The 16,473-nt window shown below is 37.5% G+C and overlaps 1 protein-coding gene across 5 annotated transcripts in view; it reads right to left on the bottom strand.

The window, feature by feature from the left end:
- NR1H4 (nuclear receptor subfamily 1 group H member 4) overlaps positions 1-16,473 on the bottom strand; it is a 44,494-nt gene that overhangs the window by 4,061 nt on the left and 23,960 nt on the right. For 3 of the 5 annotated variants that reach the window (XM_080593817.1, XM_080593816.1, XM_080593815.1), the window contains exons 4-8: positions 13,745-13,897; positions 10,244-10,377; positions 9,634-9,732; positions 8,486-8,585; positions 6,822-6,968 (exon numbers count right to left, since the gene is read on the bottom strand). In XM_080593817.1, the coding sequence (XP_080449943.1) occupies positions 6,822-6,968; positions 8,486-8,585; positions 9,634-9,732; positions 10,244-10,377; positions 13,745-13,897 (633 nt within the window). The remainder of the gene's footprint in view (positions 1-6,821; positions 6,969-8,485; positions 8,586-9,633; positions 9,733-10,243; positions 10,378-13,744; positions 13,898-16,473) is intronic. The other 2 variants (XM_080593818.1, XM_080593819.1) reach the window with 1 other exon arrangement.

Genomic DNA, 16,473 nt, shown 5'->3' on the forward strand with positions numbered 1-16,473 from the left:
GAGCTTCATACAGAGCATCTGGTGTGCTGCATAACTTATGTCATTAGTCACCAGAGTTAACTATTCAAACTATTTAACGATTTAAAATTTTGAACACTTGTTATTACTAACTTTTGGGCAACCGCATGTCTCTGGCAGTTTTTATTGTAGGTCCTTACAATATGACACACGTAAGGAACACATACATGTGTTTTAAAGTGCATGTGAATCTAGAACCATGAAAAAAAAAAGTCTAACTGAGCCCTAAAGCAGAGCAAACAAATTCCTTTCATGAATAGCTCAACAGTGTCATGAGAAAAGTCCAAGACAACTGCAGATATTTTTAGAACTCCCCGGGCAAGGTGTCATGCCGCTGGGCACATCATCTTGGCAGCGGGCGGGAAACAGGAAAAAGTGGGTTGTGACTAAGACTCTCCTCATTTGTTTCTCACATTCATCATTTGATTTTTCTTTATTATTATTATTATTATTACCATTTTTTTTTGGGGGGGGGGGGAGGGGGAGGTCAGGTTACTTTTCAGCTGGATGAAATTGTTCATTGATTTACTGACCACAGAGCTCCTCAAGTCCTGATGTCAATATAACAAGAGTGGGATGAAAACGATGCTGGTGAAGAACAAGGTGTGGAATATCTAAATTCTGGTCCTCCTTGCACCTATAAGTATGCAGTAAAACAGTCCTTGCACCAGAAAGCTTATAATTTAACATTAAGAAACTAAAGCATGGGAGGGAGGGAGTGTAGACGTGAAAACAAATAAAATTGCATCAGAACATGTTTCTACACTACTGCAATCCAGAGAAATAAATCAAAACAGAAGAGGGAGTAAAAAGGGATAAAAATAGATAAATAAGAAAGGGATAAATAAAAAGAGATGTTATAGCAATGCTGCTAAAGTTTACTGCATTTACTAAAAACAAAACAAAACAAAATCCACCAGAACTATAAAATATTTAAATAGATATATGTCGCAATGTAATTATGAACAAAACCATGCAAAATGGCTATTTTAAGGCTAGGCTAATGGAATTTTTTCCTGGTTACTAATTTTGCCTCTATCCTGTCTGTGCTGGCCTTTCCTGGTTATTTCCTTATTCTGGATGAACGTTACACAAACTGCTGTTCCATCACAAGAGGGGGCTGTTTTCTAATGTGATTGAAAGCGCTTCAGTTTAGATTTAATAAGCTCCACCAGAAAGCAAAAAAAAAGCAGGAAACAGATGTTTATAGTTCTCGCTTTTTTCCCTCTTATCTACTGTGTGAGATGTCACTTCCACTCAGGTTATCAGAAAAAGAATTAAAGGTGATTTGTTGTTTGTAACTAGAAGGGCTGGAGGAGAAATGAATTATATGGCTTTTCAAAAGTCAGTGTTACCAATCATACTCCAAAAGTGGAAAAAAAAATCAAATAGATAAAGTTATAATGTGTTTCTGGCCTCAGTGAGAACAGAAAAGCTAGCTCTGTTTAACCTTCTTTGTTAAGTTCAGATGAGAGCACTGTACATACTATATCAGATAGGCAGAACTTCCTGCTCTGTGTTAATAATGCCTCCTGCTTAACTTTTTTCGAAAAGGTTTCAAAAACTTCGAATCATGTGGCATTAAGGCAGTAAGAACTGGCCCTTCCTTTGGGTTTTGTGGTGCATCATTCTGAATTACACAGATTTCTACCTAACCACCAGCCCAACCCTATCATCTGCTGAAGACACTGCAATTGAATTTGATTTCGCTATGTTAATGCCTGAGTGGCATAACCCCAGGGCAGTTAACGAGAAATGCTACCTTTATTGAATATGGCCTTCAGCATTAGACTAGAGGAGATTCAAATTTGTGAGCATTATTCATTCAGCACCCCTTACTTCTTACACAATTTTATTCATCTCTGTAGCCTAGGATGCAGTATTTTTTCAGCCTTTGCCTTGTGTTTTAGAGTTTTGTTCCTATGATTTCCCTACGCTGAAAATAAAAGGACTGTTGCTTTCATAAGGTTTGCAGTTTCCAGTCATAAATAATTACATCTGGTTAACATAGCCCTGGCATATACTTTTTTTTTCTTTTTTTTTTTTTCCTGTGATATCAAGTCATTATTGCCATTTTTTTGAGATCAGTATTCTCTCTTTCATTCTGGCTATTCATTAAAACAGATTAGATTGATCTATTGCAAGAGGAAAGCTTGAGAGTAAGTACTAATTAATAGTAACTAGCACTGTGATTAATATGGATGAAGAGATCTTTTTTTCGTGATAAACATGGAGCTGCCAGTGGGTATTAAACCAAGAGTTTATTAGTAGCTGTTTTATGAAAATGAAATATATTAATTACTCTCAAAATTACATCTTATCTTTCACAGAGCTTCATCTACCAGAACTGTTTCCCAGGCTGCAATGTTTTTGTTATAAACGCTGCCTTCTAATCTATTCAGATGTATCAGTGACCCTTCAAACACTGACCGAATTCCCCTTATTGATGCTGAGAGCTGAAAAGGGGAAAGTCTAGCCAGCAGAGAAGGTACACCAGAACATGGACATCTGACCTCTCCTCTGTCCTCATCTTCTGCAGGTAAGGAACTTAAATGAGAGGTTACTGTGTGCCAAAAAGAATTCACAAGTTGGACAGCAGAATCCCTTCTTCTCAAAATCAAGTAGTAGGACCACCGTGGAGCCATTACTGCAAGAGCAGAAACCCCAGTAAACCTGCAAGGAGGATGCAAATGACCATGTCACATCCCATTCTCTGGCAGCAGCCTGCATGCCTGCTGTCAGGAGAGAGGTGCAGCCTGGCACACAGCAGCAGCATCTGCACTGCCTTGAGCTAGTCTTCATAGGTCGAGGCTATTTACCTAAGTACGTTTTTGGCCTGGAGAGGCACACTTATGCAGAAGAAAAGAGATTGGGTCCTCTGACATCTGTTCTTACTTTCATGTGCATAAATTAACTCTGTAGATATGATTTATACATTTGTGTAAACTGTGTAATTCATGGCACTGGCTAAGTCAGCATGGTAGATCATGCAGGACTGTATATGAACAGAAAAGCTCTTTCCTATACTCTAATTAAAAGTGGCCCTAATTTCTAAATGTTTTTGGCAGGGTGCCACGTTGGGATTGAGTCACAGGATGGCAAATGTCTCCTTCTGTGTGGATGCACACAACCACTGGGAGGGCTAGACAGCCTTCATGTGCAGGTATGTTTGGAAACAAGGAGCAAGATATAGGCCAGGTTACTCTCTCACATTATCTGGACTCAGCAGTGGCAATCATTTCATTTTGTTTCTCTGCACAACCTCCAGCAGCACAGTGGGGTTCTGAAGCACTATGGTTACTCAGTACTAACAATCAAACAATGAAAGCCAAAGGTAGCGGAAGTGATTGGGTATCCATTGTTCCTCTGCCAAATTTTGCCCTAAGTTGCAGGGGTGTCTCGTCCAAATCAATGGGAACTTTGTATCCACATTCAAGGGCAAAAGGTGGCCTCTTTCCAATGTTTTGAAATACTGTCTATTTCATTTTTGCCTTGGATTTCATCGTACTTCAGCACCTGTAAGCCATCCAGGAAAACAAGAGCATATTTCACAATGACAGGTGTCCTGCTGCCAACTGAAAGTTCGGGTCCAGATTCTTCCATTTCTATTCATATCAGATAGTATCTAATTCCCCGATACTGAAATTAGTAGAAGTGTTCTGAAGAATAAAATGATTAAATAAATATCTGTGGCTCTTAATGATCGCTGAAAGCAGATGTCATTACGAAAACAAGGTATAAATGCTCTCTGTGATAACATTCAGCATTTCAGCAGTGTTTTTTAAATTATTTTATTGCTAGACAATGCAGACAATTTGCTTTCAAAATAACAGAAAGAAACTAAGCATTAAATTACCCAGATGTCAACTTTTCACAAAATAAGTGAATCGGTGACAACATGGTGTATGTGTAAGTGAAGCATCAAGTAAGATGAGTAAGTTGTACAAGCTCTCATTAACATTACATAAAACGTCTGTATTTCTCATTAAGTCTCAATATTAGAGTGAGTAAGAGAGGATTTCAATTTCAGGAGCAGCAAATGAAAGAATTTCCATAACACCTTGTGGAGAGACTATAAGGGCACAAAGGCAGTCGCTGAGATGTGCCAGGACTTAGGCAATATGCTCAAGTTAAGAAATAAAAATACACCTCATCAGCATGAGAATAAAAATGAATACTGCTCGTGCTCAAAGGTCATCACCATCAGATCTCTGGCTTCTTTATCAGAAAAAAAATAAATAAAAATACAGGCATAAATATTAATAGACGAGAGCAGCTTCCAAACTGACATGGTGGCAGGTGACAAAAGTCTGAACAGCTTGTGACTTTTAGGCAGGATCTCTCCCTATACCCTCAATTTTATGGATACAGATATCAAGGATTGACAATAGGACTTATGTGACATTCTGACACCTGTCTGCATCTAAAATATGTGGACAGGAGTTCTGACTAATGACGATCTATGGCTGATGGCCTGACAGTACTTAGGACCTCACTAGAAGCTATGAATAGTCCTGATGCTTTTTCTTCACTCATTACCTTTAAATTGATTTCTAAACTCTCATTCAGCTATCACTGTGTTTCCTCTGCTGCTCTCAACTGATTTTGTGGGGTTTTGGGTTGCTGTATTTAGTCTTGTTTCTCAGTCAGGTGTATTTTAAAGTGAAGTTCATATCTCCATATTTATGTATAATTCTTTTGGGCTTTCTTCTTTGTTTGACTTGAGTTTAATCTCTTCTGGCCAGTTTCTCTCTTGGACCACTCTACAGCATGATAAAGGTCAGCTGCAGAGCTTTTTGTAAGTAGCACATGTCGTTACTGGTTAAGGCTGAGACAGGCTATAAAAGTTTCTACCCTAATATCAAATTTGGTACAGGCTGCTGTTCAAGCCAGCAAAGCCTGCCAAGCAGGCAAAGAGGAATTTTAAACCCACATTTAAGTCTTTTCATGCAAGGGACATTGCCAGTTTGAACGGCTATGCTCTAGCATGCAGCAATGACAATGAGCCAATGTCTGTCCAAAATCAAGGACTCTTGCAAGCTTGGAAATTCTGAGTGACTTCTGGGTCTGTGCTGTAGATCTTATAGTTAACATCATCATCTGTAGCAGCAGTAGCAGCAGTAAAGTTAACACAGCTACAGCTGCAAAGATTTACAAGCTGCTTTTGTTTACTCTTACAAGCTCATTAAGTGCAGTCAAGGAAAATGCTCTTAACTAGGCTTGAATTTGCACAGCGTGGAGAAATAGAATACATGGCAAAGAGTATTATATCTTGTATTCTGGTCATTAGTGGAAGGAAAAAATGCAGCCAGCAGCAAGTAGCTGGGTAATGCTTTATCCTCCTGCAATATAGGAAGGGAGAAATTCTAGCAGCAGCATGTCTTTTTATGCTCTCAACTTGATCCTGTCTTGAGGAAAGATGCTTCAGAAAGCCTTTTTTTTCTCATGAGCAGTAAGATACATATATGTATATATGCAGTGTGTACATATACACACACTAAAAAAGTTACAGTGCTTCATTTCTTGGAAACTATTCAACCCAGGGTCTGATCCAATACTCATTTTAAATCTGACTGCAGAGCCTGGCCTACAAGCTATCCATATCACTCTCAAAACCACCCATTTCCAGTCCTTCAAACAACAGCCTCTTGTAATAAATCAAAATAAAAGAAATGTTAAAAACTACAAAATGTAAACCTAGAAATGAGTGTGCTAAGTCAAACTAAAACCAAAACTTTAGCAAGGAAATTATTCTCACATTTTCTGACTCCTTTTAATGGTTGCAAATATATAAATATTGGCATCATTTTCCATGCATTGCTAGTCCCTTCATGTCATGGATTTTAAGAGTTTCAGAGCTGAGTTCAAGCCCATTTCCACGACTAGCATTGAGGTTAAATGTTCTCCCATATATTTTCCTTCTGATCATTATAAAGGAAGCCAGAATCAAAGCAGCCTGAGTATAGACAGCCTCTTTGATTGATAATTTTTATTGCTTTTGAATTTTTAATGATAAGTAGGTAAGGGGTAGGTAAAGTTTGTTTATCAAGACAGAAAAAGGCAAAACACATTCTGTATTGCATCAACGGAGAGCGAAGACTATGTAACAAAGCAAAATACATCTTTGCCTGCTTTAAGGAACAAATACCAAGCCCAGTTTGGCTTTTCATCATTTTCTGGTCTTATACCTTAAGCAGGACCTTAAGAAGCAGAAAATATATTGAGAATATTCCATATTTATAATTCTTCTATGCACTGAGTCAGTTTTACTAAATAGATACTAAGAATAGATGTTTCCCTTCTACGATAACATTCCACGGTATATCTACAGTAATATCCTAAAATTCTTCCTTCCTTCCTTCTTTTTCTTTTTCTTTCTCCTCCCTTCCTTCCTTCCCTGTCTCTTTCCTTGTTTCTTTGTTTCCCTCATTACTTCTCTCTCTTTCTTTGTTTCTTACAGTAATTGTATTTGCAAGCAATAATAATAAATAATAATATTTTATGTGAATAATTTGAAATGGATTTTTTTCATCATTCTTTTATGCTTGTCATTGGAGACTTGGACTGGTTTTATTTGATATAGCATTATTCATAATGCTTGCAATGTATTTATGAATAAACCTTTACCTTATGATCTTTAGACTCAAGGCTGAAATAGATTTGTTCTAGTTAATATAAAGAACAGCATTTAGATAAACCTGTTTCAATGCTAGTAAACAATTTTACTAACTTTTCAAGGTCAAAATACCAACACAGAACTGCAATGGTGTCTTCTGTTTTTTCCTTGTAAAGAAGATACTCACCACTGTTACGAATTCTTTCTTCTAAAAGAACAGTATGTCCTGTAGGAAGTTTCCTACTGAAGATCTCAGCTGAACGGAGGAACATGGCTTCTACAGCTGAGCCCTTCAGCAAAGCAATCTGATCTTCATGGTCAAGGGTTTGGAAGCCTGGGAAGACATTGTAGATAAGTAAGGCAGCAACAGAAAACTCCCACAGCAACAGAAAAGTACTTTTTGTCCTGAACTTCTTCCACAGGAGGTGCTACACATTTGTGTAACCTTGATGCTGGCGTTGGCTGGCTTGACAAGCGCTGCAGAGACTGAAACCTAGATTCCATAAAATAACACAGACTCGGTCCCCACTGAAGTTTAGGTGAATTAGACTCAGTGGGGGCCTTCCCTATCACTACTGGCAATTGATTTTGAAAATCAAGCTCCAGAAGCCAGGCAGGCAGCATTTGTGGAGACTTTAAGACCACAAGCCTTTGCCTTTTCTGCAGCATAAAGTCATTTGGATTGCAGAAATCTGGTAGGGTTTTTTCCTTATTACCAAACCACTATCAAATTTCTAGCTCATAGCTCTGTTCACTCTCAGGTGTGTTATGTGCACACATAATGCTGAACTTGACCAGTGATTGCATTCAACCAGAGCAGCACATAGCACGCTGAATTCTTTTATTCCGTTAAGGAGCTGTGTTAGCATCTGTCAGCTGACACTGCTGTACCCTTTTGCTTAATTTGTACTCTGTTAGTGTCCTGAGAGCTGGTATTCCAGTTAGCATAAAATTAAAGTTACAGCTGCAGTACTAGCCTTTGAAGCAAGCTTATAACACACAAATAAAGGGTCAATATCATGGGAATGCCAGGAAAATAATATTTTGCTACAGTTAGGCATTCCGGTGCACCTTCCTTAAAAAAAAAAAAAAAAAGTGCCTGAAGAATCTTCTCAGGGGTGGCTTGGTCTGTGGCTCCAAGGCTGAGTGCAGAGAAAGGAGCTGGAAGCACGGCTGCAAGTGCTGCAGTAGCAGGAGACTGGCTTCAGAGGGTGGGCAAAGGCTTGAAGCTGGTGAGAAAACACCTGTAAACACAGCTTCCAGGCAGAGAAGGAGGGGTGGGAGTTGTCTCACAAGGAACCTGTACTGTACCCAGCATTCACTCTTGAGGTAACATCCACTTGGGGGTTTAATAACAACAATAACAATAACAAAAATAAACAACTCAGGTCTTCAGTATTTGTCCATAACACACCATGCAAGGTCTATAAGTACTGGTGCCTCCAACAAGAGAAAGTTCTTGTTTAGACTCGTAATTCAGTGGATGTCATGGCTTAAAGGCTTTTCTAGAAAGGCAGCAAAGCACAAGTCTGGTGGATGTTAGTGGTAACTTACAGGCAAACTATTTGGCATTGCACTGATACACAAAAAGTCTCCAGAGACCTAACCTCTTCTCTGAATATTTTGTTTGTCAATAGATAAAAAGTGCCACATCCCAGAGTGCCAGAATTTGAATTATTCAAAATGTTCACTGCAGAGCACAAATCTCCTTTTCTTTAGACAGTGTCTGAAGAATGCATGTGTCAGAGGAGGTGGTGTTTTCATATAGCATTCAAAATACAATAATCAAATGGCAACTGAAGGTATCTAAGTCTCGCAATAACAAAATTTGCCCCAGCAGACTGGATATACCTGGTAGTTTTTTAGTGAATTCCACAAGAACCTGAACGTGACTGGTAGCCATTTCTGTTAAAATCAGAAAATTCCCTTCAGCACTGAATTCCTCATGTAACTGTTAAAAATCAGACCAAACAAAATCTGTTAATATTCATCATCACTTCACATTTAAAAATATAAAATACAAAAATTATTAGAGTGGATCATGTAAGAGGTCTATCTAATCCTGCAGTTTGTCTTCACTGGTTGACAAAAACAAGTATTTTGGAAGGCAATGTGAGAAATAGAAGTAGACAGTGTCCTTTCCCTGAAGCATGTCACATTTTCAATGCTATGTCCAAAAGTCAATGATTTAGACACTTCTTGAGCTAGAAGTTATATGTGAACCATAATATTTAACCAAAAGCCTTGTTATCCATGAATTTGTCTACTTTCTTTTTTGAATTGTCTTTATTTTTAACCTCCTCAGTCTCCCATGGAAATAAGTTGCACAAGTTAATTACAGGTTATACAGCCATCCCCCTGCAAGTGTCTTCCTTTTATTTTTCAAAGTTGAGAACTTAGAAAATAATCTTGTTCATTTGTTTTGCTTGGTTTTGTTTGTTTGTTTGTTTGTTTTTAAAGAATTAACATGACAGTTTTGTGAAAAGAAAACGGTAAAAATCTTGTTTAAATCCTTTTTTGTCTCTTCTGCCTATTTCCCAACATTTTGCCATCTTAGCATGAAAAATTGAATTTTTAAAGGGAAAACAGAATTTCTAGAAGGTATAGAGGAAAAGGAAAGAAAACTGAATTAAACAAAAACCTGGAAGATGTTGGGAATTTGGGTCCAATAAACTGAAAGACTTTCAAGCTTCCAGGCTGGTAGCTTTAAAGAAAGGAAGCTTGGAAGTCTAACTCAAATCACTGCCTATACTGATAAAAGGAAAACAAAGTTCCAATCAGCAAAAGTTACATTTGAGTATAAAAGTGTGTTTTCAAAGAGTAGAAAGCTTTTTCTTAGCATTTAAATTTAGTAAACAATGATGTGGTCTAACTAATGACTAAACAGCAGAGTTTATGTCCCCTTGCAGCATGTTTAAGCTGTAAACTTATACCCATAGTCTACCTAATCTTCAGTTTTTTCATCCACATCTCAATAATCAATCAATCAATGTACTTACTAGCTTTTTTGACACCTCCTGAGGTATTTGTTGTTTACTGTATGAATCCATGATGTAATCAAGAAGGTTCTGCTGTTCTGGGGTAAATTCTACTTTCTCCTATACTGGCAAAAAAAAAAAGCCCATCATGAAATGCAGTTAAATAGAAATGATCTAGCATCTTGTGCATTAGGCAAAAGATATACACCTATTTCTTACACTTGGAGTTAAAGCAGGTGAGATTTGCTTGCCACCACAAGACTTCAGATTTCTATAGAAGTCCACAGGGAAGCATTTAAGGGTTTTAAATAGCATGAGTTTATGTGGTTTATTCTTAGAAATTAGGAAACAATTATCAAATAACTAAGTATGCTCAAACTTCACTATCACTCCTCACTATATATGATATATACCTGAGATACATCACAGAAAAAAATATTTTATGGATGCTTTACAGAGTTTTGACTAAAAATATCAAAACTACTTCTATATGCAAGGTATTTCCTTGACATGGGTGGGAGATGGATTTTTAATTAATGTGGATAGCTCCATAGAGTTTATGAGTACTTATTCACTGTACAAGCCACATTTACCTCAAACATCGCCACTACTATTACAAGAATTTTATTACCCTATACATTTTAGTTGTAGATGTCACTTGTTTCATGTCATGTCCTTCGTTATCTTCATTGACCGTTTGATCTGGGGGCTGTTTCACATTTTTCCGTAGCCTTTTTGACTTGCATTGTATTTCTGTTAACAGACCTAGAACACACAATACAATAGGTATTTTTTGGATTTATATATGCTTTAGGCACTGACTAACTATATAAACATGCCCATGAATGCCCTTTACACTAACAAATCTACTTACCTGTACAGAACATTTCCTGAACATGTCATTATCTTTGGATGTGAGCCTAATGAGATATACAACTATACACTAATGAGTAGTCTAGCCCAATAGGAGCCCATCTACAGAGCAAAACAGTTGGTGCTAGTGACTCAGCATTCACACAGTGTGCATGTCAGGGGGCTTGTTTTTGGACCAGCTCTAATATGGTGTTACAGACAGAGTGTGATGGGAGTGCGATGGAGTATGTTTTTGGTTTCATTTCATCCAAAATTAAGCCCTTTCTTGTGCTCCAAGACTAGAACCAATGCACAGTAAACAGGGACAACTAGAAGACTGTAGTTAAAGGCGTGCTTGTGATCTGATCCAAAGGAGTAGTTGAGGTGCTGCTGTTCTCACACAAAGGGCAGTGGATATTTTCAATAATCTTTAAGCATTACTATGGCTATAGTGCAGATTCTTTGCAAAGTCCTCTTAGAAGAGGACTCACAGGCTTTAACTGTTGGAGTGTCATTATATGAATAGACCAACAGCTGAAAATTTTGGCTCATAAGTAACTCAGACTGGCAAATGTACCTGAAAAAATGTATTAATTTAAAATGTTAATGTTTAATGTTTAAAATGCCTTGATATTTTGCATCCCTTTGTCTTAGAGGACTGAATAAAGCCATGGTTTTACTCTAAAATTTAATTTGCCCTACTGAAAAGATATTTGCATTGCTGTATTTTTTTTTTTTTTGTTCTAGGCTACATTTCAGTCCCTTGAACCAAGAAGCATCCTTATGTGGATGTAAAAAAAAAAAAAAAAAACCAAAAAACTAGCAATTTGCTTGTGCTAACAAAAGAAAGGGACAATACGTACCCTAAACAACCTGTGGAAGACAGCCAGAAAGCACAAATGAAAAAGTGAACAGCTAAGTATTCATCTAAAAATAAACCTATCAGCACAGGGCTTTTTTTTTTTTCTTTAAAAAAAGAGCTGCTTTCAAGTATCCTTCCCATTCTTCACCTCTGAAAATGCAGAGCAGGAAAAGAGGCTCATTCAGTGAGTATATGATGGTAGAGGAAGATACCATGAAAACAGTGAATTTCGTTGTGAATGTTTTTAATTTCCTGTTTAAGCACTATATAAAATAACCTACCTGAACTGCTGAGAAAAGAGGAAATTTCCATGATTCAAATAAGACCTTCAAATAATACCTTGAAAGGGGGGAATAGGAATGGTGGAGATAATAATTGGTATTGAGCCATGTAATTTGTGCTGCTGCCCAGCATCATAGATTTCGTTTTCTAAATATTATTTGATGGATACTTGGCGGTGTTAATGGGTTTGTACCATTTTCCACCAACTTAGGATACTATCCTTCCTAGGGAAAATGTTGTTTACTTTTGCCTTAATCAGTAAGACTAGACTTTTTTATGCTTTCTGCTACTGAATTGTACATTGACTTCTTATTCTGACTCCATTTAGGTTAACTGCAAAACTCATGTGAAACAGGACTTTACTTTTTACTTCAGACCTAGCTGGACTTCCATGAGTATTAACTGGCTATCAAGTTCCAGGAAGAGTGGCATAACCTGTGTCTTCCCTAGGTAGACATTTCACACAAGAAAGTTACAGTTTATAACAAAACCACAGCAAACAACCAAACCTGATGGTTAGCAATTTTGATCTTTTGTGTATAAAGGGCAGGAGTAGGATTATTGAGTAGACATACCATAAATGTTTATAAGACTTTACCTCCTTGTTCAGAGAAAAAAAAGAATCCACAGTGCTTGTAATTACAATCCTACAAAATGAGTAAGTGAAACAAAGTTCAAGGTAGCCTTTTATTTCCTAGTCACTTTTTTTCAAATAAATGCTCTATACTCCTAGAAGCTTTGTGTTTTACTGTCCTGGATTGCCTTGAACTAAAAGCAATTATACAACACACTCCTTCTTAAAAGCCATTAAATAGTACCTTGCAGAACATCCTCATTGCAGTACATTAGAGCACGCTTATGTTTAAGTCATGAGCGACACAAGATACCCAGAGTTTCCATTGCAGAGAGAGTCAAATAGCAGTGGCACTCATTGGCTTTTATTTCACGTGTGCCAATTTGTGAAAATGATCAGCCAGTTTAAAAGTTTCATGTCTGCCTAGTCAGTATTATTTACGCTGACCTATTTTTTTCAGTGATCACTTGCTTTTTGTCGTACTAAGTCACTCAGGCTATTTTGAACCCTCCAAATATTGGAACAATGGATCTGGGATCGGCACTGAAGGGGACTCATTCTCCTCTGACACTCAGGGACCCACTAAGTGCTGTCATCTCAGTGACGGTGTCTGTTCATATATTTACATACTGCACGAGAATATGTCATATCTCAGGATCTTTGTAGCCTGTTCAATTTGCAGAATGAAAGATTAATTACATTATGCTGGCAGTGTGTTCCAAATATTGATGGAGCTTATTGTTTCTCACAAAACCAACAGTTAATATAGCATCTTCTGATCAGATTGAGGGATAGAAGTATATTAAAAATTCCAAGTAGATTAATTTCCTGTATGAACCCAAATTGGTTTCACACATACGTGCATGCTAAAATAATTGGATCCGTCAAGAAAAATAAATTGTAGCCCTGTTTGTTCATGAAAAGCAGAAGAGCAGATGTTTACAGACCTTTTTCAGGAGCCAGCCTGCAAAAACATTTTACTCTAAATGTTTTAAACATGTTTAAAGTTGCACTCCAATATCCCTGTTGTTCTAAGTTGCTCAGTGAAGTTTATAAGCTGTCAGCCTGAATAGAGTATTCGCTTTAATATGAAACATTATTAAAGTCCATCAGCCTCATTTCTGGACCCAGTTCTACCTATGTGTCTATATTCAAGGCAGGAAAATCCATAGCACCACACAAAAAGCTAATGAGACTATAAAAAAGGGCTAGCCCTCAGAAGGCTTTGCGTGATTGCTGGGTGAGGTCTGGGAACATACACTTGGCAAGCCCACAGAAACTTCGTGTTAATGGCAGTCTTCCTCTTTTCTGAAAAACAATGTTGTTTGAATACCAGCATTTGGACTAGCAAGAACTTGACAGGGAGAGGCCCAGAAGGAGTAGTGAAGCAAATGTGTTTGCCTATTCCGATAGGATTTGATGCATAGTTTCAGCATCATCTTTAATGCACCTTCTACCGGCTAGAGTGTATCTTTTATAGATTTATTATTAAGACCATATTGATTAAACAAATACAGTATTTGATGTGTTCTCTGCACACTCTCACTATATGATGCAAATACCTGTATACATACATTCAGCCAACATTCCCATTTGCTTGCATTTCCTTAGACGGCACTCCTGGCATTTTCTCCTCATATACATGTCCATCTCGCAGTTGCCTCCATTTTTACACTTGTATACTGCATTTTTTGTGATGCTTCTTCTGAAGAACCCTGCACAACACAACAGTGACATAGATAAAAGAAAACACCCAAAACGGCAGAGTAATCAAATTGATGAGCACCTCCATCTGGGTTTTCTGAATGACAAAAGCTCTGCTGCACTGCTAGTTTCTTTCACTGCCGAGGTGACTACATTCTTGCTGTTTGCTTTGAGAATAGTATCAAAGTTGTATAATTTAATTGGGGGGTGGGGTGGGGTGTTGAAGATTGCATGCACATACATTAGGAATAAGGTCCTGGAACTGTCGGCCTTAGGAAAATTCAGACCTAAATCTGAAATATGCCTACAGCACTAGAGCTGTAGGGATGATGCCGTACAAATAGTTAGTGAAAAAAATATGAGCCTGATAAGTCTCTTGAGATACAGAACGCACTGGAAGAGAGCTGTGTAACTAGGTACACTTCCCTCAGCCCCTGGAAGCAGGAAATCCCAAGTACTGGTCTGCTTGCCTACCCCCAGGTTTAGTGTACACGTGGCCTCCTACTCTGTGTACAAGATACTCCAGCCTCTTTCACTAAATATTGTCCACCTGATGAGCTAAGCAGTCACATAACTTCAACTACACAAGCAGCTGAACTGGTATCGTTACTGGATTCACAGCAAAGTTGCACAGTGATAACTGCAAACCACAATTGATCCCAGAAGTCTACAGGACGTTGACTCACTCTGTAGAAATCTACTATTTGGCTGCTGCCTAGCACATCTCGGAGAGAAGAACCATGGGCAAAACATGCAATGTTCCAGATACAAAATTTAATACAATGAAAGTCATCACAAAACAGAGTCATTGCTGCCAATCATGACTTGAATGAACGTTTCCTGAATTTTTAGTGGTACTCGCTGTACCATCACTATCTTTTATGTTATCCTTCATACGGCAGATACTATTTAGCATCAGCAGCAGATGGAATTAACTCTCTATGGCACAGGGGGGAAGCTCTGTTCTCCTTCTCACCCGAGGGCAGGCTTTTGAGATAGACTCCTGGGAGCTTTTGCTGGCAGATCACTTATTGATAGTGCAATTCAAAGTAGAGCTCTGTGTAAATTTACATTAACCAAAACTATTCACAAAACTTTTGCTTTCTCCTCGCCACTGTCTGGCGCAATAAAAACGCAATTGTTTTCCAACCTGGCACTTTCATGCAGTAGGAGAGGCACCAGATAACACACAGTCTCCCACACTCAGATGTGAATCTGAATTTTTGTCCATTGAAGGACTTGTCTGCTTGTTTTCAGAATGTGTTGACCTGGGAAAACATCCTGTTGAATCTGGGCAAGATAACGTGGTAGAAGACGTGATGATTTTGCCATTGTCAGATGACAATTTCCCAACTTTGGCCCAAGTTATTATAATTGTATTATCTCTTTCAAGCACCAGTGTGTGGCTACCACTAAAACAATTCCACTATCTGGTCACAAAAAAAATCTGGCATTTCTCTGAATCTGCTTTATTTCCTGCTTGAAATCTCTTTCATACTGTTTTATTGGCTTCTTTTCAGATAAATATACTTGACTGGCACCAGTCTCCTTTGAAATGCAGATTGCTTAGAACCTTCTGCAGCCCTAGGCATTATTTTTATCCATCATTCACGTGGTGTTTAATACATTACCATTTACTGCTCAGGGAAGGGAGATAAAGGCCTGGATTTAAGCTGTAGGTTCTCAGTGTCAGTTAAAGGCAATTATTTGTTAAATTAAAACCTGTAATTTGTGACAAATATTAAATAGTAGTAAATATTAAAAAGCTCTACTCAAATATTTTTGACATTCTTAGTCGAATTTATCACTCACCCTCTCTACAAGGTGTGTGTTTGCTTTTTCAGGGGGGAACAAAGAAAAAGAGCTTTAGTAAATGAATGTTTAAAAAACACAAAAGAATGTGAAAGAATGCAAAAATAGGGATGCAACATGATAGGAGCCAATAGGATTCAAGTGGTCAAATATTTGCTCTTTAAAACAAGGTTTTTGGAAAAGTGAAATGAGAAATGAAATGTATATTTTTTTCACACACACAAAAAAAAGTAGTTTTAACCCTACTCTCACTTCAGTTTTATCATGAAGTGACTCTTGAATCATGGTCTTCTTGAACAGACTTCATAATTAATTTTTAAATTAGCTTTTAGGTGTGAGTAAAAAAATGTAATAAATGTTCTTTACTAAAAATTACAAATTAACTTAAATTGTTTGAAATATTTTATGAGTGACCATCTATACCAGGGGAAGTTTAAAAAAAAATAAAATTGGAGATGAATCAGAAATGGCATCTGTTAGGATAATGAAGGGGCAGCCCCAAAAGGTGAAGGTTTTTCTGGCACCATCTAACTTTTATCTGATCTTACCAAATTACAAAAACCATTTGGCTGGAAATGTTGATTTTTCTTTGTTCTCTTAGCTAGTCATGAATATGATTAATTATGCCTAGAGTTGCTCCAATATTACTGATGCTGATTTTCTTATGGAAATTATGAACATTGAAGGAAGACAGCTGTTAAAAATGTAGATGAAAGCTTTGTAAATATCTCAGTTTGCCATCCTGGTGTCTAACTGCTTTGGGGATCTCAATTAA

The sequence above is a fragment of the Anser brachyrhynchus genome (assembly GCF_964034855.1).
Source record: "Anser brachyrhynchus genome assembly, chromosome: 1".
Classification (NCBI taxonomy): domain Eukaryota; kingdom Metazoa; phylum Chordata; class Aves; order Anseriformes; family Anatidae; genus Anser; species Anser brachyrhynchus.